At 40.6% G+C, this 23,390-nt stretch overlaps 1 protein-coding gene across 18 annotated transcripts in view; it reads left to right on the forward strand.

Annotated features, from left to right (window-relative positions):
• SOX6 (SRY-box transcription factor 6) overlaps window positions 1-14,695 on the forward strand; it is a 640,888-nt gene extending 626,193 nt beyond the window's left edge. For all 18 annotated transcript variants that reach the window (XM_057553078.1, XM_057553079.1, XM_057553081.1 and 15 more), the window contains one exon: window positions 7,859-14,695. In XM_057553078.1, the coding sequence (XP_057409061.1) occupies window positions 7,859-8,162 (304 nt within the window). In that variant the 3' untranslated portion in view covers window positions 8,163-14,695. The remainder of the gene's footprint in view (window positions 1-7,858) is intronic.
• The last annotated feature ends 8,695 nt before the right edge of the window (window positions 14,696-23,390 follow it).

Genomic DNA, 23,390 nt, shown 5'->3' on the forward strand with positions numbered 1-23,390 from the left:
TTATTTAACTTTTCTAAGCTTCTGTTTTCTCATGTGTGAAGTGAAACGAATAATAGTACCTATCTCATACGATTGTTGAGAGGATTCAATGAGGCAGTGCTTTTAAAAGTACTCTGTATAATGCTTAGTACAAGATCAATAAAAGTGAATTCCTGTCATTATTATTACTATTAAATATGGATTTACTATCAGAGTAAAACTATATTTTGTATCACACTAGATAATCAATGAATTTCTTTACACTGTGGCAGAACCTTTTCGAGGTAAAGTGAGGCTTAAATCACTTTGTTATTTGAGGATCCCAGTGTATCAACAGATGAAGACATGCCAAAATAGGATATCAAATTCTTCTGTGTTACAAATGTTTGCATTTTAAAAAGTAATGCCTTTAACAACAAAAGTACAATACAATATCATTGGGCTACTCACATGCTAATTAGAGAATTGATGAAATATACCAAGTCACAGTGCACTCTAGGAAGTATAGTTGTAGGTAACAAAATATAAATTTAAGACTGTGTAGTGTCTTCTTTTAATCCTGTTAGTCTATCTCTGAAAATGTATATAGTCTCTTTTGAACGGAGAATCAAAAGTTTAAATTTGAGATGTTTTGTCATTCCCACCCTTCTCTCAGTCATGTCCCCTGTGTTGCATAGTGGGTCTCTTTTGCCATAGTCTGGAAGATTATCAAAGGTACCATTTTAGTTCCCTGATACTTACTTGAAAATATGAGATGCAGTAATTCTATTTAATTTAGTCCCCTTTACCAAAGGGAACATTGATAGCAGCTCTGGACCGAAATACCTCAACACATAACAATGCATGTAAAATGAAACTCTAAAACAACTCAATAGCATCTACCACTTATTGAATGCCTACTGTATACGAGGTGTTTTCGGTATACAAAGTACATAATCCTCTAAATAAGATAAAGAAACTGAGGCTTCAAGAGGTCCTATGGCTACTGAAAGGTGAGCAAGAGCAAAGGATTAAGTCAGGTCTCTGCCTCTGTCATGCCAAATGACTGAGGAATTGTCTTTACAACACTGCTCCAAAATATGCCTCATAGTCCTATTCTGCACAGTTGTCAGTAGGACTGTGCCCTTTGAGGAAGAGCTCCTAGGACCTAGAGAAAATAAGGTATTTTGTTGTGGTATACAGTAGCATAAAAGGAGCTTTGAAATTTAGAGACTAAGGATTCTGATGGCGTAGAGGTCCTTTGTGGAACGCTCATTTTAGACTGTGGAATAGGGCTACGGATGTGCAGGCAATGGCCAGAATATCTTATTCTTTAATCTCCAATGCTGAGTATTATCCTCTGCCCAGTTTTGATAATACTTGCTACATAAAGCCAGGTATTATTTCCACTTAAGGATTCATATTCTCTTTTAAGTAGTTGTATTTGATAGATTATTAACTCCCTGGGATTCATCTTTGCAAACTGATCTTCATTAGATACGAGGTTATTTACAAGAGGGAAAGACAAACAAGAAATTCAAAGATTGCTATTGACTTCTTGAGGGAATGGGGGTGAGGTCAATTTTTATAGCTGATTTTGAAAAGATGTGCATAACTTTCAAGCCAATAAAATTACATATATTGCTCAACATTGTCATGCATTTTACTGATGATACAACTGGAAATTCAGTGAGTTACTTTTTTTTTTTTACTTAGCTATTATGAAATGAATTTATCAATATATGAAATGGAGTAATGTTAGCTCTAACCTTGGATTTAACCCCTTCAGTTGATAGATTAAGTATCAGAGTTCTGTAATAATCCTGATAGGAGTACTATTAACGGTAAGATGATACTTATTAGGGTACATATAGCTACAACATTGTCTTTTCCCAAAGAACTATGGCCAAATGTAATGTATTTCCAATTTATTTGAAGCTTATTCAGTAATTTACTTGTGAGCTAATAGAGAATTATGCAGATACTAAAAGCTATTAAAATTTGGGGCTACTTTTTGAGTAACAATAATGGTAAATTATTGAATACTTACTTATGCTGAGTGAATTATACAGATTATTGCAGATACAACAAACTTATAAGATAGGCACTATCATCCTCTCTATGAGGTTGAAAAACACAATATTCAGAGATGTTAAATAATTTGTCCAAGTCCACACAGCTAGTAGATAGCAGAGCTGAGATTTAGACCAGGCTTATGTGAAACATATTTCCTTTTCACCATTACACATACCTCTCAATTAGCGCCTACAAATTTCTTAGAGGCTGTATAGTATAGCGGTTAAGAATGTCAATTCTGGACCCAGACTGTTCTGGCTCAAATACTAGCTCTGCTTCTTCCTGGCTCTAGGAACTAGTGCATAGCAATTCTTATTCCTCTGAACTCTCCACTTGCCCTTGGGAAACTTATTTAAACTCTGTGTACCTCAGTTTCCTCATATGTAAAATGGGGATGACAATAATACCTACAACATCAGACCTTTCTGAAGATTGAATAACTTAATGTATCTAAAGTGCTTGGTACAATGTCTGGCATATAGTAAGTCCCAAATTAGAGTAAATTTTATTATCCTAGAGAAATGGTGCTATGTGTCAGGTATGTATTTCATATTATAAAGAATTATGTTCTACTGCATTGTGGTATAAGTGATTTGAACATTTGCCATTTTGATCTTAATCTCAAAGAGGTTGAGTAAAACCTATAAGATACTTACAAATTTAACTGAGGAGCATAGACTAGACATGCTGTTTTTAGCATTGTCCTCCTGTAGAGAAAGCCAGATTAGAATCTCTAATAGGTAATGTAAAAAGATGTGCAATTTATAGGTTTAATCTCCTAATGAAGCAAACTTCGTTGCCTTCATCTATAGATACTGTAAAGGTCTAAAGGATCAGCAAACAGGAGCTTTGACAACATAAATAAATAGTTCCATTGCAATTGGCAAAGCTAGACTATACTCCAGGACTCTTCTTGTGATTTGGAAACCATGCCACAATGCTGGACTCTATCAGGAACAGCTCAAACTCTTTACTTGGGCTGGGAGGGAGGGTTCTTAGCCATCTCTACTCATATCAGCTGCATGTGTGTACTTTTACAAATATCTACAACTTTTGTTTTGATGTGCACATTCATTATTTGTAAAGCCCAATACTTGCCAGCTATTCCTGTTTGTGAAATCTGCAGTGTTTGAATTTTGACTTTGCAATTGATCTGTAAAGGAAGGAAAAATGCTTTTTAGGAAAGTAATTTCTGATAGACAAAGCTTGAGCCTGCTGGCCAGATTTTCCATTTTGTTAATTGATTAGTCAGTCAGTTGGTAAGGGCCTATTTGAAACCAGCTGTGTGCCTAGCACTGTACTAAATTAATATAGTACACGAGGCATTAATTCTGTACCCAGTGAGCTTTCAGAGAATGCTATAGTCAGAGAAGCCAGACATATACATGAATAGGTTAGCAAATAATAGTTTGTTGTACACACATGCACACACAGAATACATTGCATAGTGCTCCACATAATGTATAATGGAACACTAATTTTGATTATATAGACAAGAGCAAGTAAAGCTCTGAGGGAGGGAGATTACTATGCATTAGGGCTACGCGTAGGCCATTCTTGAGGAAGGGGACTTGAGGTTTGGGTAGGGTCAGGCTGGTGGAAAGTACAGGTAAAGATTCCTATTTTAGCATGAAGGAGAGCATGAACACATGGGGGAAATGTGAAAATGTTCAGTAATAAATAAGGAGGCCATCCTAGGAATTTCTTCTGGCAGTAAGAAAAGTAAAATATGTAGGGTGAAATAATATTTTGGAAACCCTTGAAAGCTGGATTTCTTCAATTATAATTACCTATGCTCACTTAATTTTTTTAGTCTCTTTTTATGCTGATAATGGCGATGAGGAGCGGGACCAACAGGACAGTTAGCGTATGATTCTGCATCCACGGAATCAGTGGTCACATAGAAGCGGCCTCAGAAGTCATGTCCTTCAAACAGCCAGCCATTGTAGGGGTGCTTTCTAAGTTTAGCTTGAACTCTTCGAGGGCTAGAGAGCTCACCACTTTCCAAGGGAGCTAGTTTCTTTGTGGAATACCTCCTAATGCTAGAAAGTTCTTTCTTCTTAAGTAGGCCATACTCTGCCTTTCTGCTACTTCGTAGATGGGTTCTGATCCTCTTCTTTGGTCACTTCTGGAACAAATCTCTTCATTTTTTGTGAAGAAAATCATTCAAGCATTTAAAGATGATTATATTCGCATTCCTTCTCCACCACCCTCTCTCTCATATATCTAAGCTCATTATATCTTTTCTTCCGTAGAACAGGTTACCCAGACTTTTCCTTTGTTTTCCTTCTCATTCACTAGTTCATTCATTCATTCCATGTATTCAACAGATTTTTGTTGAGTGCTTCCTATGTTCCAGGCACTGCTTAAGCTCTGGGACTACATCAGTGAAAAATCCTATCTTCATGAAGCTTCCATTCTAGTGGGGGATGTCAGACAATGAATGAGTGAATGAATGAATAAATAAATAAATAAATATCAAACAGTAATAAATGCCTTAGAACAAAGTAAAGGAGGGAAAGGGGTAGGGAGTTTTAGAGGATGGATTGCAATTTTAAACTGAGTGGCTATCGAAAACCTCACTGAGAAGATTCACTTGAGCAAAGACCTGAGGAGGTGAGGGAGCTAGCCATACAGATACCTGGGAGAACTAGGCAGAGAGAACAGCAATTGCAAAGATCTCAGGGAGAGGTTGTGCCTGGCTTGTTCAAGAAATACTGAGGCCGGAGCAATAGGAGCAGAATGAGTAGGTGGGGTGAGTACTAGATGTCAGAGGTGGTGGAGAGCCACATGCTGAAAGGACCTGTTGGCCATTGTGAAGACTCTGAATTTGAATCTGGGTCAGATGGAAAGACATTGAAGAGTTACAAGCAGAAGAGTATTGTGATCTGACTTAGGTTTTAAAAAGATCACTCTATCTACTGTGTTGAAATATTGTCTGAAGGGGATGTGCCCTGAACTAAGGAGGCAGGCTCTTACAGTAAAGCAGATTAGCACTGATGGTGGCTTGAACCAGGTTTGTAGAGGTAGAGGTGGCAAAAGTGGAGGGATTTTGGATATAATCCTGAGAGCGAACCAGTAGGATTTGCTGATGGATTGGATATAGGGATATAGGATTGGCCCCAGCAGTCAGAAAGATGAAGTAATCATTAACCAAGATCTGAAAGGCCATGAGAGGAGCCCAGTACATGGGAGAATGATCAGACGTTCAGTTTTGCACCTTTATTTATCGCTCAGGCTTATTGTGAGGATTAAAGGGGATGATGTGGAAACATCTAAGCATTGCCCATAGCACATAATAAGAGGTCAATTCAAATTTATTTAATACATATATAGATATTTTGATTTTAAAATACTGCAAAGAGATGACCATCTATTCTTTGCAAAAAGAAAATATCCTTCATGAAAAGAAAATGTATCATTTGATAGTTTGCATATGGTATGTAGAGTTTATATTATAGATTAGCTCACCATATTGGGAAATCTGTAAAATGGGTTAATAGTGCAGTAAAAGTTTTCACTCTACACTCATTACGTGATTAAGGCAAAAATATTTTTATTGCAATTATCCAAATTCAGTAAAAAATTTAATGAGGTGCTTACTGCCTTGGGTAGATTAGCATAAAATTTAATTTGTGTTACTTTGCCCAAAACTTAGGAAGCAAGAAGTACACTGTTTTTAGAATTTGATTCTATGAAAGCAAAAACAGTATCTTATCAGATGTTTCTATACATAGATTTAGATTCCTCTATCATCTTCTTTGGGGCAATCAAAAAAATCACCACGAGCATCATAGAAAATGCATCAATATCAGGCACTTAGTATCAACTGGATACCTACAGGCTCTATAGAAATCAGGAATTTTTATGGGATATAGTGAGCATAGTGTATCTGTATATTTAATATCTAGAAAGGAAAGAGTGATGGAATTCAAGTCAGGTGACCTAGGTTCAAATCCCAGCAGTGCTGATTATTATTATTATTATTATTATTTAAATGTATGACTATTTTATATTATTAAATTTATTTATTTATTTATTTATTTATTTTTGGCTGTGTTGGGTCTTCGTTTCTGTGCGAGGGCTTTCTCTAGTTGCGGCGAGCGGGGGCCACTCTTCATCGCGGTGCGCGGGCCTCTCACTGTCACGGCCTCTCTTGTTGCGGAGCACAGGCTCCAGACGCGCAGGCTCAGTAGTTGTGGCTCACGGGCCCAGTTGCTTCGCGGCGTGTGGGATCTTCCCAGACCAGGGCTCGAACCCATGTCCCCTGCATTGGCAGGCAGATTCTCAACCACTGCGCCACCAGGGAAGCCCCAGTGCTGATTATTGAATGCAGGACCTTAAGCAAGGCCTCATTTTCTTCATCTGAAAACTGGGCATAATAATACCTCACAGGGTTACCATGTTAACTGAATGAGGTAATATATATGTAAATATTTATATATTATGTTAGTCAAAGGTTAAGGCATCATTATTATGCCTCCTAGTGTTTGAAAGAGGTTGTTAAAGATAGCATTATCAGATATCCCACAGTGTGATTCTAGGCCATTTCCATCATTTCTCCTTCTACCAGGCTGGAAGGCGTGCAGACCTTTTTGAGAAGTTACGGTCCTTCAGGACGTGTCAAAGAATAGCTGGTAACTAAGCTAGCTCTTCACAAATTCAGAGTATTTTGCTTTTAGACTGAGGTGGATAGAAGTTTCAATGTAGGGGGGTCAATAAGAATGCTTCAAGTGATGGACTGACCTGAGGCCAAGTATTAACAGGTGGAAGGACTTTCCAGGACTTCCCTGACCCCAGCTTTTATAAATAGATGGAAACTGAGGCTCAGAAAAGAGAGTCACAATGACATTTTGAAGTGAATTAATAATACTGTCCATAGAGGTTGAGAAACACTTGGTGAATATTGCATCCATGAGAATATTGTTTCAGTCATAGTCTTTGAGCTAGGTAGTAGGTCTTTCATTCTTTCAACCAGTTACAATGCCTTAAGGGAAACTGAGAGACAGATGGCCATGTCTCCCTGCAGAGGGAGAGACTGCCCTTTGTAAAGGGTCTGGTAAGTTTATTTGAACTAGAGTGTCATGATGACGGACTGAGCTGGTGTGACCATGCCCTGGCACCCGCTGGGATCTAGGAAGAGGCAGCGTGTTATTCTGTTAAGTGGTGGAGCTCTCCCTGTTCTTCACTCCTGACTCCTCCAACCCCACCTCCAGCCCAGGGCCACAGGACTCATGACATCCAAGATGATCCTTTCATAATTAGGAAATAGAAGCTTCAAGGAGCTTCCCTACAAGTTCAGCCACGGAAATAAGTAGACATTTACACGGATACCAAATACATGCTTTGCTGAATCTGACTCTGGGATATACTGGATCCTTTCTCATCTTGATCTTTCCTTTGTACAGTTCTCAAACCAAGGTGAAGACACAAACCTGCTTAACAGTATCATTATAGTATGTCTCATATTACCAGCCTATTTTTTTGTCATGTCCTGGGAGATCTTAAAAAATGATCTCACATGTAACTTTGTGGAATTAACTATAGTATTTGTTCCAAATGCCAAGGGGTTATCAAAGCTTTGCTTTCATGTTGCAAAACCATCGATAAATTGCTCCATTGTATTGCTTAACACCAATCACACCATCAGGGAGATTTGCAGGACTCCTCCAGGAAACACCTTTGTCACATTTTGTCATTTGCTTAGAATTTCAAACAGAGCCCCCTTTTAGAATGTGTGAGGGGTGAATTCCGATGCCACACAGAAGAACATATGTGTATAGATATTTCCCTCTGTTTTATTTTATTTTTTGAATCTATACAGGCAGCAGCCTCAGATTCCAATCACCACAGGAACAGGTGTTGTGTATCCTGGTGCTATTACTATGGCAACTACCACACCATCACCTCAGATGACATCTGACTGCTCTAGCACCTCCGCCAGTCCAGAGCCCAGCCTCCCGGTCATCCAGAGCACTTATGGTATGAAGACAGACGGCGGAAGCCTAGCTGGAAATGAAATGATTAATGGAGAGGATGAGATGGAAATGTATGACGACTATGAAGATGATCCCAAATCAGACTATAGCAGTGAAAATGAAGCCCCGGAAGCTGTCAGTGCCAACTGAGGAGTGTTTGTTTGCTGAATTAAAATACTCTGACATTTCACCTCCCCTCCCCCAACAGAAAAGTTCTTAAAGAGCCCGCATGCATTTGTGGCTCCACAATTACATCAGCAGAATGGTCTTAATTGTTTCGTAAAGCGTGAGACAGATTAAGTTTTCCCAGATTTTTCATGAACTTGAGTTTTTTGTCGTTATTGTTATTGTTGTTGTTGTTTTTTAATTTAGGTGAAGACATATTAAATATGAGACACCAGGACTTGAAAACTTATCTCAACCCATAGCTGTCTTACAAGTCTTATATTTTGTCTTACTTTTTTTCTTTTGGATGTTGATAAAGGTTTAAGTTACTGTTTTAGATGGGGTTAAACATTCTCACTCAGGTATGCTGTGCCAGCCTACAAGTTGTGAATGTGTTTTTATTCTGAATTATTTTAGAAAACAACTGAGAATTTCATATTGTGAAACAGAACAAGTCCACGGCGTGTGCAGCTGCATGTAGAGCATATTCAAAAGGCCTCAGAATTCCATTTTTCCATGTGTAGAGTTAAACTTTGAATGTGCCAAACTTTTTCATAACTTTTGAATCTTAATATTTTGAAAGTCTTAAAGGAGACACTGCAAAGTCTTAGACAATCTTTGGCATCTTAAAATAAAATAGCAAACCACACATTTTTTTTTTTTTCAGAAAATGGTGAAGTACTCAGGAATCTGGAGACAAGATATTGTAAGGAACGAACAAGGTTGCCACAGTGCATGTACCCAATTGTGTTTGCCTCTTGGCGTGCCATCAGTGTGTGACGTGGTACGACGTCCACACACCAGAGCGATCACCACACCAGATACCGACATGGTGGTCTTCTCTGCCTGAGACCACCTCTCACTACATCCATTATCCCTTTGCCTTTAACCCTGACATTCAGTCTTAACACATTTTCTCTTAAATAATTTATTCATTCCAGAATGTCAAGGGTCCACTTACTATTTATTTAAAAAAATTGTTGGTGGCATTAATTTAATAATTCTTTTTTCTTACCCTCCTTCCCCAAAGAACTTTTCAGCCCTTTTCACCTCCTTCTCCTGCTAGATACAAAGGTGTACATAGTGATTTTATGTCCCCAGAACATCTGGAAGCATTTCTGAAACAAGATACTACTAAATACCTATATTGTTGTTTTTGAACATCAGTGTATATATGGCTATAGAGCTGTGCATTTGGATACAGGTGTAGAGATTTACACTTCAACAGGTATGCCCCTGAGGTTCCCCGTGACTTTGAATCTTTTGCCAGAATTTTCCCCTAATTCAATTAAGCAACACGTGGTAGGATCTGCATCAGTGGCATTTCCCCTCAATGCCATTCAGCAGCAAGGGTCAACAGTGGTGACTGCCAGGCAGGAGAGTCCCGCAGCCAATCCTAAAACCCAAAGCTGCGGTCCACGTAGGAGTCCACAGGGATGCTGTCACGGGCTGGCAGCTTTACACTGAGCTGCCTTGTCCCATCTGGCATATCTAGGGAGTTCTTTGCAAAATCCCCAGGATGCGAGAAGCCACATGACAGCCTCAGAGCAAAGATAGAGGCAAATAGTCGCGATACATCCAGAGAATGAAAGAAAACCATAGGGAAGGAGAAGGAGAGGAAATACATTCCCTAAATGGGATGTTCCTACTGTTAACTCTGGGGAACAGATCACTCCTGGGGCAGCAGACGAGTTCCTCTGGCTCACTCCCTCCATCTGTGGCTGCATGGGGGTCATGCCTACGTGTGAACAAGATTAACTGCCCTTGTCACACAAGGATTTTTCTGGAGATGTGCTGATGGGCTGGGAAGCAGTGAGGCTTCATTCCCCATCTCCTAACCGCAGGGAGCTCGGCCATGCCATTTTGACCTTCCTGAAACCAGGACCGATTGCCTAGGGGGGAGCCTCACCCAGAGTAGTTTGATGGGAGAATGTCAGCAAATGGGACAGTTCACCTCATGGGACAACCAGAATCTGATCACCAGGACATAGGAACGGCCCCATCAGATTTCTTGAGCCATTTTGTCACTTGGAAGAAAATAGTGTACCTTCATATTTATTTAAGAGTGCTCAAGGCCATACCTAATAGCAATAAATAGGTCTAGCCAAGACATTACTGTCTATGTCATTAGCTAGGAGTGCTCTCTATAAACTGATTAAGGTACTGATAGGAATGTTTGGTTCTTAATATTGATTGGGGATTGGAACTTTGTTTTTGTACATTTATTTCAAATGAGGAGGAGGTCGTTTTCCTAAAAAAAAAAAAAAGAGTATTTATTATTGTCTTACTGGTTTCTTTTGATTATATACCTCTCCTCCTCAGTTCATTCTCACGATTTTTTCTCTTCCTCTTTGACTCTTGCTCTTGCCCTCTCCCTCTCCTTTTTCATTTTGTTGCATAAGTAGAGTGCCGTATGGCTAGCATTGTATTGTATGTAATTAATTTTGCACAAAGGCAGACATTTAGAATAGTAGGTTAATTTTGTTTGTTTTTATGACCATGCCAAAATAATATTCTGGGCTGGTGGAGAACAAAGGACTGTTCTTTAGGACTGAAACTTGATTTTGCTTGTAGTTAAAAAAAAAAAAAGAAACAAAAAAAGAAATCAACAAAAAAAAACCAACAAAAAACACACACACTCACAGATGTTGTTTCGTAAGTGTTATAAGCACTGGATATAAATGGTATTTTTTATCACTTCTGACTAATGTGAAGCTGTTGTACGAAAACTACATGAACAAAAGTCATCTGTTTCGACTCGTGTGGGCTTGCCTCACAGTTGCCGGATTTGAGTCATTTTTATGTCTTGTTATTTCATTTATTTATGCAAAATACATGTGTGTATGAACACTTTGTTTTAGCTCCAGCTCTGCCTCAGTACTGGGGTTCAGTTACTTCTAGCCATGTTCTTAAAAATGAAAGGCTATTCAGGAATGATCTGATTGTAAACGTCTCTTTCATTGGGTCAAACAGTGATGCTGTATTTGAATCTAAATTCTGCACATAAGCAGTTTATTCTATTTATTAGCCAAGTTTGGCTCTAAATATCCATGGAAATTAAGAATGACAATCATAGGGATCACGTCATTTTATTTTCAGTGGGGCTTAAACAAAGTTTTTATGACTTCACCATCTCATTTTAGATTTTTCTAATTGTGTAAATATAACATAGAAATAGAATTTATTTTTGGTTCATGAATATTTAGTGAAATATAAGTTATGTATTTCCTTTTTGTTCTCTATCCATATATGTTGGTCCAGACTACAAGTTGACGAGTCACTGTACCTCATGGGGTAGTGAATTATCAGCCACAGTGAGAAAGCAGAGTCCCACCTGTAGCTGGAGCAGTAAAACCCATCACTTGGGTTCTCATATAGTTTAGAACCCACTGTCCACAGACTCAGACTTTCACTATTTTTTCGTATAGAAAGTTGATGAATTGAACATGGTGAATTTCCAGCACAGCTGGGAGAGAGTCAATTTGCTTTGTGAATCCACATAAATCTTATAAGGTAGTTCTGTGACCATTTAATAGCATGAAGCATGAATGCCATTATAAAGGCAAAAATCTTTCTCTGAGATTGGCCATTAATGAAAGTCCCACCATGCCAATTAAAGAATGTTAATCAACTTTTTTTTCCCATTGCTCCCTATTTCATAGTATCTTCAAATCAAAGGTAAAAATTACCTCCATTTTGTTAAAGAAGTTGCAGGATCAGGATTTTCCTTGTCACTTAGAGTAGGGACACTGGCAGACAATCCTGTCCTAAACAATGGACCATATGGAATAGGAAGGAAGGAAGGAAAGGAAGAAGGAGAAGAAGAAGGAAAGGAAGAAAAAGGAAGAAAGAAAGAAACAAAGAAAGAAAAGAAAGGGAAAGAGGAAGAAAGAAAAGAAAAAGGAAGGAAAGAAAGAAAGGAAGAAAGAAAGAAAAAAAAAGAAAGAAAGAAAGAAAGAGAGAGAAAGAAAAGGTCAATCTGTGGACAGGAGCAGACAGGGAGGCAGTTTTTCTGTTTCATTGGCAGATGCGATGCAGTATCTTTTCCAGGAAGGTACGAAAGCTTTGTTGTTTTCACCTGTATTCAGCTCACCCTTTTAGGAGCACATCAGTTTGCTTCATTTGGTATTTGATACACCCCAGCCTTGTCCTCAGGCCTGATTTGATTTGCCAGGGTCCTGACACCATCTCAGGCCAAGTTCTAAATTCAGGTGCGGGCTCACAGTGCTATTGAGCTTGTCAAATTCTGGCCTCCCCTGAACATTAGCCCCACTGGAGCCTGGGGTGTTTGAAAAGGGTGTGATCACTCTAGGGCTGAAATTAAAGGCTTCTTTCTTTTCCTTATGAAGCCAGGCTGCTTCTCCGGAGCACACCCTCCTGAGCGGGGAGCACGGGCACTAGCTGAAAGCAGGAATTGTTTTGAGGAAGCCCATCTAACCCCAGTAGGAGGGCAGCCCGGTCACTTGAACACCACAGCTGAGGCTGCTTCTCTCAATTTACTCGTTTTGCAAAGAGGTGACCTCTACCTACTCATTAGGGAAAAGAAAAAGAATCAGTTAGTAGTTTTAAACCGTATGAGAAGTCCTGTACCAAGTGCCAACAACTGCAAAGAATGCAGCTAGAGGAATGTATTGACTTTATTACTGGGTCTTCCTTTCTAATGAGAAAATGACAAAAATGGTTGCTGTAGCCTTGCCTGATTTTGTACACGTTTGTTTAAGGACTGAGTTGGCACTTAAACTCACTTCTCAAAGTATAATAATATTGTATGACCTCATTTGTCCTTTTTCAAAAGCACTTGCATCATTTCCTTAAGTCATCTGTCCCCTGACATGTTTTCTTCCTTAATAAACAACTTCTATCTGCTATTCCTGCCGATTATGTTCTGTTTCTGATGCCATGTACTATTGAGTGTAACCCTCTGCTAATATCACTGAAAATATTGATATGCAAACACATTTCCCTCTCATCCCCATGCCATCTTTTCTTCTGGGGACAGATTTCTTCCCAAAAGCTCATGAACAAGCATTTGGAATGCTGGTACCTTTGGGGCAGGGCTAGAGGTGGGAGGGGGAGGGGCAGAAAGGTAAAGCTTAGTGCAGATACTCTTCTAATTGGTGTCCGTGGCAATATGAAAGCTTAAAGGCAACTCAGTGACATATCTTGCTCAGTAGCTTCTTATTCCTGAAGAACCGCAAGCAGAAAGTGAGGCCTCAGTGCTGGTGCTCTTGGAGTACGGGGAATGTGCAAATATTTAACTGTTTTGTATGCTGCACATTTGCAGACCTGCTCATGTGCATTCTCCGTTTGTCTTCCTTTGTCATATGTGTTTTTGCTTTTTTGAAAAGTGCAGTCTTTATTGTACCCTTTCCAGCTTGTAGCAAATTAGAATGCTTAGCATTTATGTTCATTCATTATTGTATTTGCCATGTAAAATTTTTATTACCTTAGACAAGCTTATAAGCTGTTACTACATAACTTATCTTACTGTAACTCTTTGATTTCCCGACATTGTAATTTGTTTGTGATGTATATTGTGAGATTGTATTCTGTGTTAATTTAATCAGCACAATTCACTGACATGCTGGACTGAATGCTGGCTGCTGTTTCAAAAGTGTAAAGTTTGTGTAGGGCTGTTGGGACAACTGCAACTCTGTTGTCAAGGTGCTGTGCTGGTTCCTCTAGCGACACTGCGGGTGCGGCCCTTGGGACGCTAAGGGCGTTGAATACACCCTTGAGCAAATTTTAACTGCAGATATTCTTTGTAGAAATTCTGTGTATAATGCAGGTACCTACTTGGCCCGTGGCTGGTAACTATTTGGGCAATTAGAAAAACAACAAAAACCATAAAAACTAGTGTCTATTGCTGCTTTGAATATGTTTGAAAGTCTGAAAATGTAAATAGTTTATCAAAAAAAAAATCTTGTACAGTCCAGTGTAAAGTTTTTAAATGACCTTAAGGGTTGCCATCACATCTTTCTCACACTCTCCTCTTGATAATGGAAAAAAAAAGTTTGCTAAGGATTAAAGAAATGAGAGAGAAAAAAAAAAGAATATCTTCAAATGTCAAGGAATGAATCATTGTTCTTAGCTTTGTTGCATACACACACTTCTTGGATTTCGTTGTGCAGTATTGACGTGAGATAAAACTCAACATTGAATAATCTTTCAGTGGTACTTTTCAAAGTCTTCCCCTCCTCTGCCTCATAATTAAGGGAAAAGACAAAATTGAAAGACACTGTCTTTATCTATCCTGGTGTATATTGGCACCTTAGCTACTTTTTTTTTTTTTCCTTTTTGCACAAGGTGCTTTCCTGATATGTTAAACATGCCATCTTTGGGTGATAATGTATATGCCGTGATGGGGCCGAGGCCCCTCAGGGGAGTGTCTATAAGAACTGCCTATTTATGCTCATTTACCTCAAGACTGTCCTCTCTACCCTTAATCTAGTCGTCATCACTCCATCTTTTGTACTGCTGTTGACACTTACAAATTAAAGATAAATTTTGTTTTATGACCTCCGTGTACGGCCTTGTCTGTGCCCTGCCAGCCGTCCCTACCCTGAAGCCCGGTCAGCCCTAGGCTCGCGCGGCCCTGGCCCACACTGCCTGCTGCTGGAGCCTGCAGAGCTTTCCTCCTCCCGCCGCTGCTTCTGCCTTCGCTGGGAGGTAAGTCTTCAAACCCCTTAGCCTGGAAGACTGGCCCGCTTTCTTCACTGCGGAGCACGCACTGCTGCAGCAGGAAATGCTTGTGGATTTAGATGGTAGGAACAGGATCCAAGGTGGATTTCTGTCCAGAGAAGATGAGAAAGAATGTCACTTCCTATTTGCCTGACTTCTTCATGAGAGGGAAACAGTTTATAAAAACTCCCAGCATTCCCGGGTATGAACAAATCTCGAGGGCCAACCTCTCACATGACATCAACTTCTACAAGCCTAGCAGCCAAGAGTGGAAAATGCCGCACTTCTGGAACCGTTGCCTCCGCTGTGGTTGGGAGTGGTTGGCTGATTTCTCAGCTGCTTCTGCCTCAGAGAAGGAGAGTTCCCGGTCTCCTTGCCCAGCTATGAGTTGGCCCAGGAGCGAATGATACCAGCCTCTAAGGGGCCGAGGCCTGGAGGTGGGGTAGTGGACCAAAGTGAGGCGGGCCCTTAAAGGAGACTGGCCAAACCAGCCAAGCCAGTGCTATGGATCCAGAGGTTAGTGACCAACACCGGGGGAAGGGAGCAAAGGGCTCAAGGGAGACAGAGGGGAGGCCTAGCGATTTCTTCTCTGATATTTCCTATGACAAATGCCTCATTAGAGAAAAGCCAAGGATTTGTGGAACTTTTCTTTATCACAAACTGTAAATTTGATGCAATCTGTTGTAAGTCCTGAAAACCTAGCTTTCCATGCCCCTCCCTCCTGCCCCGTGGGTTTTAAGCATAGGGAATTGCTTTGGAGTCACACGACCTGGCTCTGCCACTTGCCAGCTCTGTGACCTTCCCTAAGTAAGTCCTCTGAGCTTTCTCCTCTGTAAAAAGGGGCGATAGTCCCTACCACTCAAGGTTATTGGGGGAATTCAGTGAAATGGCACGTGTAAAACACCTAGCAGCAGGCCTGTACACAGAGCACACGAGTGAGCCGGCCTCCTCTGATCAGAGAATGTCTCAGCTAGGGGAGAGCATTGGTGCCACTGGCTGAGCTTTAGTTCAGAGTCTGGTCCTGTCTGTGATCACCCTTCCTTCCTCCAAGCTGGTCTCCAGGACACAGATTTCTCATTTTTAGTGTATCCTCACCCCTGCCTTTGGTTTTCTTTCTAAAACACAGATCTGATCTGTCCTCCCTCTCATAATCTCTCCTAAAATCTTCTGAGTTTCCATAGCTGACCAGATAAAATCCAAACTTCCTACCCTGACACTCAAGTGCCCGCAGACCTGCCAGCCTCATTTTCCACTGTGGCCGTACATGCCCGCGACTTCATTGCTTCTCTCACACCCTGGGGCCTACCCACGACCCTGGGACTCTCACTTCTCCTTTGGCTTGGAGTACATCTGTTCTCTTTTCTGTTTGGAAAATTTCCTATCCTCTTTCAAACCCCACCCCAAACATCACCACCTCATCAGGCCTTTCCCAGCTCCCCAGATAGTTTCAGGCTCCCCCTCAGGGCTCCCAAGGTACGTTGAAAGGACCTCTATGATCATGTTTACCACATTGTAATAATCTGTTTCTGTGTCTGTCTTTTCTGCTAGATAACAAGCTACCGAAACCAAGGACTGTACCTTGGTCCTCCCAGCTCCCAGCACAGTGCTTGGCATAGAGTAAGTGCTCAACACTTGTTTGTGGAATGAATGTGTGAATGGTGGCAACTTGGCCTCCATGTGTGGTACAGATGCCTGTGAGTATCAGGGTCTTAGATGGTGGGGATGAGGAGGCCTGTAGGGGTACCTTGGTATTAGCTACTTCGTTTGGAGAACATTTTTATTTGAAGCATCTCTGGTCATTTGAGGAGAACCATTTCAAGTCAGTGTGATGTTTTTTCCTGATCAGACCTGAGAGCATTGAGTCCCCATGCTATGGGGAGGACTCATCCTGTTGGATGCCCAAGTTTCTGAGCCTAGAGTCACTGCTCTGTCCTTCTTCCTGGGCAGCCTGGCGAGAGTGTGGAAAAGACAGACCAGAAATAGGATGTTTTATGGGTTTGTCCTACTCTTTCCTTGACATCCCAGGGCACAAGGTTACCCTTCACTCTGCCCAGGGACGAGGGGTACTGGCAGGCCTACGCCCTGGACATCCACCGCAGAAAGGGAGGGATACTTAGCTGCTCTGCCTGCTGGGGAGAGGAAGGGCAGTGGCCTTGCAACCTGTTTACTTAGTACCCTTTTCTTCTTCAACAAAAGAAACCCATGGTCCAGGTAATAATGACTCTTCCCTTAATAGTGCTCTAGAGCCTTGCTTACTCAAAATATGGTCCACAGATCAGCCTCAGCATCACCTGAGAAGCACTAAAGCACTGTGTGGGCCAGGCTGAGTAGCAAGCTCTGATACACAGGAGACTCTGAGAACGATTATCTACCTCTTCTTAGTCAGTGACATACCATGGCATGGAGAGGTTAAGGATTATTGTCCTCATCTGAATTGTGAAGGCCCCAGAGCCAGGAAATGACCCACCTAAAGTCACACGGAGATTAAATGGCAGTGTCAGAATGAACACTTGTATGTTCCAATTTTAAAAATAGTTGACAGTATTGCATATGGCCCCACAAGGGTCTGTGGAGATTACAGCACTGAATCTAGACTCTAGTTACCACCAGGCGTCCTGAGCTGTGTCACTGTGGGAGCATTGAGGCATCTGGGGACAGTGGCCTCTTGACAGCTCTGACGCTGTCATCCCCTGCTCTGGCTGGGCCTGGTGCTCGGCCCTGACTGAGGGCCCAAGAGGGGCCCCAGGCCAGTAGGGTGACTCTCCTAAGAGCTCGTCCTATGGTCCCTCTGTCAACTGCCCACCTACCCAATTTTTGTATTTTGGCACCAGGCTGAGTGGCCATTGAGTAGATCAATGAGGAGAGGTGTAGATTCTGGGGCTCCATTCCTAACTGTGGGAGTGGGAGACAGATGGAGACACCCAGGAAAGGGAGTGATCAGGGAAGGGGTCTGATTACATGTCACCTTGGCACTGGCACTAGGGCCCCTAGGACCCCATGTGGGTTATTCATCCAGCAGGTTTTATGAACTCACCCCCTGGCAGGCAACCCTGACCCCGCCCCCTCTCCATCAGTCACTGTGAGCGCTGTCTCTGCCACCTGCTCTGACGGTCTATCCACTCTCTGCTCCCTCCTCCACTTCCACCCTGTCCCCTCCTCACTGCCCCCCAGAAGGATCTTCCCCTCACAGCCTTAGTCATGACGCAGCACACACAACACAAAGCCTAAACCGCTGGCATTCATGCAGGGGCGTTCCCGATGCACACAGGCCCTGATCTCCCTTTCCAGTCTCCACACCTTCATGCTCCTGACACAAGCACGCTGCGCGTCATTACCTGTACGTGCCACACCCTGAAGTGTCCCCCTCTCACTTCTCTTGCCACCGTCACCTCCCATACTTCAAAGTCCAGCCTAAATGTCACCTATTGTGGGAAATCTTCTGTCAAAAATTCTTCTTTTACCCAGAAAACGTGAATTGCACTGAAATGATCTGATTGCATTTGTCACATATGTCATATTGTGTCACGGGAATCTGATGGATTCCTTTGTCACATTCACTTTTTTTAATCCAATAGTCCTGGCACACACTAGGTGCTCCATACGTGTGTGTATTATTAAAACAATTTTAAAAATGAAGGAATGAACTCATCATCCTTGAATTCAAAGTCCTCCATACTCTGCTACTGGCTATTTTTTTTTTCAGCCTATCTCCTAACCCCATGGCTTCTAGCTCTCTAGACACATCAGACTATTAATTTGTAATGTGTTCTCCCACCTCTTTGGACTTTTGGTCAATTCATGTCCCCTGTCTAAATTGCCCTTCCCCCATATCGATCAATCACCATCTTTCCTTTCAGGGCCAACTCAAAGTGCATCTCCTTCAACAACCTCTACAAAATCCTGAGTCTACTATATAGCAGAAACTTTACTAAACATTTCATTTAACGCTTAACAACAGCTCTGAATGCTAGGTATCATTTTCCCTGTTTCACAGAAGAAGATACCGAAACTGGGAGAAATCAAGTTGCTTGGTCAGGGTCTCCCAGTAAGTCAGAATGTCTTCTGCTTGGATGGGCTGCCTCTCAGATTTCTCTAGCTCAGAATGAATCTCTCTCTCCCTCTAGTTCAAAGTTTCTCGATCTTTTTTTATTTTCTTCATTATCACCACTTAAGGAGCCTTTTTAGACATTTTCCTCACCAATAGTCCTCTACCACCCATGAAATGTAAATACTACAAATATACTACCTGCTTATGTACTCTATGTATATCTATGCTTTATTCATTAAAAAAAGATTTTTCACCTCCCAGGAGCCAATTTTTGCCCCATTGGGGGCACAATATTGCCACTGTTGAGAATGCATGCTCTGTATCAAGTTCACTTTGAGGTTTGGTCCTTACCATGGAGTTGTAACTGTTTCCCTACTGTATCTGGAGTTCTGCATTCTGATTACTATGGCTTAGTAACAATTTTCCCCAAAACTTAGTCATATAAAACAACCATTTATTATCCTCACAAATTCTGTGAGTTCGCAAATTTGAACAGAGCACAACAGAAGGCTTTTTCCTACTTCACAATGTCTGGGACCTCAGCTAGGAAACTCAAAAACTGGAGCTGGGATAAAATGAAGGCTCATTTGCTCTCATGTTTGGCAGTTGATGCCAGCTGTTGGCTGGATCTATTGGCCAGAACACGTATGTGTGGCCTCCTCATGTGCCTTGGGCTGCCTCATAACATGGTGGTGGGTGTCAAGGGTGAGCAGATCAGAACAGAAGGAGTGAGGGCCAGGTTGAGTCCTCTTTTATGGCCTAGCCCCAGAAGTCATGCAACATCACTTCCACTGCATTCTATCCACTGATGCAGTCACAAAGTTGTGCTCAGTTCAAGGGGAGAGGAAAACAACTCCACCTCTCAATGGGAGAGCGATAAAGCTCTGAAGAGTAAATGGGACTGGATATGTTGCTGTAGCCATCTTTGGAAAATACAGTATGCTGTACTCTGTCTATCTGTGACCCTTGTGCCCCACCTCCAACTACCACCTCATCTTCATAAGGCCTTGCACATGGTGCAATGTTGGTATATGTGTTTGAAATTTACTTGGATACTCTAAGTTGAGAGGGTAAAACCCCAAGCTTTGGTCCATTCCTGCCGTTACCAGTATGTGGTTACCATGGTCCAGAGATCCCTGGAGAGGTCAGCTTTGGGCAGGAAGCTCACTGATGCACCAGGGTACTCCAGAACAAATGGTAACTGAATAGCAAGCATTACAAGCAAGATCCTGGTTAAAGTTTTCTTTTTTTTTTTTTCCTCTCAGAGGCAGTCTGTTATTCTGGAAATATTCAAACCAGTTAAATTCCAGTATATATATATAGATAGATAGATAGATGATAGATATATAAGCAGATAGATAGAACGAGTGAGTGAGTCACCCAAAGTATTTGCAGTAGAATTTGACATATTCATTTCTATAGAAGCCTGTCAAACTAATGTTGTCAATAATTAGCAAAGTACCAGTCTATCCCCTTTTGGTAATATTCTACCTGTATCGATATTTCTGTCAACACTACTCTCATCAATACAACAAAAGATGTTTTAAAATGGTAATAATCAGTACTAGGAGTCATAAAATACACAAAAAAATCAACACTTTTTAGACTTGGGAAATGATAGTTTGATGTTCTAGCAGTCCCTAAATATGTCCTATATCATCAGTTAAATCCAAAAAGTTAAATTGAGAAAAACAGTGTCAACCTTAAGACAATCTATTAAATTTCTGACCTTGGATTAATATTAATCAGCTAACGGATATTATTATACATACCCAAACCAGATCTAAAGAAGCAAGGATATTTAGTGCATTCTTTTATTTGAATCTTATTTATAATTTTATTTTAAAATATCATTATATGTTAATTTTAATAAAAACTCCATTCGTATTTCCATTACCAGTGTCATTATATGAAAAGAATAAATGAGGCTGGATCCTTATCATTAAATGCAAAATATAGAGTTTAGATACATTTTTGGGAATGAAAGACACACTGATATCATTAATGAACAACACAGGCAGGTAGGAAAGTTAGGACAAAAAAACAATTATTTGACCACAAATAATAATCAGGATCCTGATCCCCAGATAAGCCAATTGTTCGTTCTTCCCTGATATGATATTTACTGCCCTGATTCACCCTTGAGTTAGAATATATTTAACTGCAAAAATTACTCATATATTCTATATTTGGAGAAAAACCTTTATGAAATCATCTAAATGCACTGTTACACATTAAAAAATCAATTCACTTAGAAAAAGCACTTGTTTATTAATACTGAAAAGAACACCTGCTAAATATATGGGTTAGAACTCTGTTTGGGAGTAAATTCCCAAGGCAGCCTTAGGTCTGGGTATGGGGGCACCTTTACTTCTCCACCTGCAGAGATAATCTGGACCCTTTGTGAGTGCCAGGAAGGCAGGTAGTTGATGTGCTGGCTGATGTCGGCCAAACATGCTTGCCCTGGACAGAGCTGTGGAAAAGACAAGTGGTCTGGACCTTAAATTGTGTCAGATAAGACATACCAGGGGATAAATACTGCAGCTATAAATACAGCTCAAGAAACTGGATCATTTTTCAAGCTGTTGAATTTCAAATGCTTGCCAAGCAGAGTGTAATATCTGGGACTCTCTATTTTTGCAACTCTACTGCAAGAAATGGCTAAACTCCAATTAATTTAACCAAGAAAATCTGGGAAGTGAGGACCAGAAGAGTTAAATTGTCCAATCAAAATTTGGAATTGATATTAATTTCACAAATTTTAAGATGCTGTTTGGAGGAAATTCAATTTAACCCTAAATTTCAGTCAACTCCACAATGATAGACTAAAGAAATACAGGACACACTAAAGAAGGTTGAATATTGATTAATCTCTCTATTGCAATCCTGAGGGTCAGACTGCTCAGATAATGTGAATTGCATCAAGTTTTCTGATTGGTCATCTGGGGGGATAATTCAGAGAGTTGAAGAGAGCTGGGAAATCTCCTTTTCCAAATAAAATAAAACAAAACAAAAACCCGCAAAGCTTTGGTGAGATCAAATACTGCGTTATTTAGATTTTGTTGATTATAAGTGACAGAAACCCAATTTAGATGGCTTCTGCAGGCAAAAGGGATTTAGTGGCTTACATAACTGAAAAAGTGCAAGGGTAGCATAGCTTCAGGCATGGCTGGATACAGGTGTTCAAACAGGGCCATCTAGACTTGATGTCTCTATCTCTCCTCTCTGCTCTGGTTGGCCTTGCTCTCAGGTAGTCTCTTTCCATGAGCTATTCCTCTGCAGCTCCAGACATATTCTCTCAGCTTTAAGTTCCACAGAAAAAGAGGGCTTATATAGCTGCTTCCTCATTTTCCAATTTTAAGAATTAACGACAGAATTCCTACTCTGGGCTCATACTTTGTATCCCTACTTTTCAGTCAGAGCTCACAGCTGAGATACGTGGAAAATTATGATTATTTTCTCTTTCCTGCATGAGTTATTTTTCCCATTGTTCAGAATTTTATCTAGTTTCTTTCTTTCATGAAGTTGTCTATGTACTAATCACGAACATAGCGTTTCCATCTGTGTAAATATCCTCACAATGTGTTAAAACACATTAGTCTTTTATCAGTTTTATCTTCCTGAAGAACTGTTTTCAGTTCCAAAATAGTTCAGTTGCTTGATAGGCCTACTGCACAACTTTGGTTCCGGGCTCTTCCATCCCCCATCATATCTGCATTGGATACCTTTTCTTTCTCTTTCATTGTTTACTTCCTTGTTTTGGTGGAGCACATCCTGCAGGTGCCTCTTGAGAAAGGGTGTCTGAGAGATACATTTTTCTTCAGACTTTGTCTAAAATATATTTATTCTACACTTAATATTTATTCTACTGTTAATAATTTGGCTGAATAGAATTCTAGGTTGGAAATCGTTTCTCAGTAAAGTCTTGAAGGTATTGCCTCAGTGTCATCTAGCTCTCAGCATAGCTGTTGAGAAATCTGATGCATTCTGATTTTTGTTCCTTGGTTTGCAACATCTCTCTCTCTCTCTCATAACTTGTAGGATCTCCTTGTCCTCAGCATTCTGAAATTTTATGATGATGTGCCTTGGTATGGGTACATATTTATTCACTGCACTATACTAAGTACTCAGTGGGCCCTTTCAGACTGGAAATTCATATCCTTCAGTTCTGGAAAGTTATCTTGAACTATTTCTTTGATGACTTTCTCCTCACATTTTCTCTATGTCTTTCTGAGGAACTCATAAATTCAGATGCTGAACCTCCTGATGTGGTGTTATCCTTTTATTTTTCTTTTCCATTTTTTATTTTTTTGTAATTTTTCTCTATGTTTTGGAGAAATATCTTAAACTTAATCTTCTACATGTGAATTGAGTTTTTCATTGCTGTATCATATATTTAATTTCTAAGTGCTTTTCTTTGTTGCCTGAAAGTTTCCTTTTTTATAGCACCCTGGTTTTGTATTATGAAGGCTATAACTTCTCTT

This window comes from Balaenoptera acutorostrata, chromosome 9 (assembly GCF_949987535.1).
Source record: "Balaenoptera acutorostrata chromosome 9, mBalAcu1.1, whole genome shotgun sequence".
NCBI classification, from domain to species: Eukaryota; Metazoa; Chordata; class Mammalia; order Artiodactyla; family Balaenopteridae; genus Balaenoptera; species Balaenoptera acutorostrata.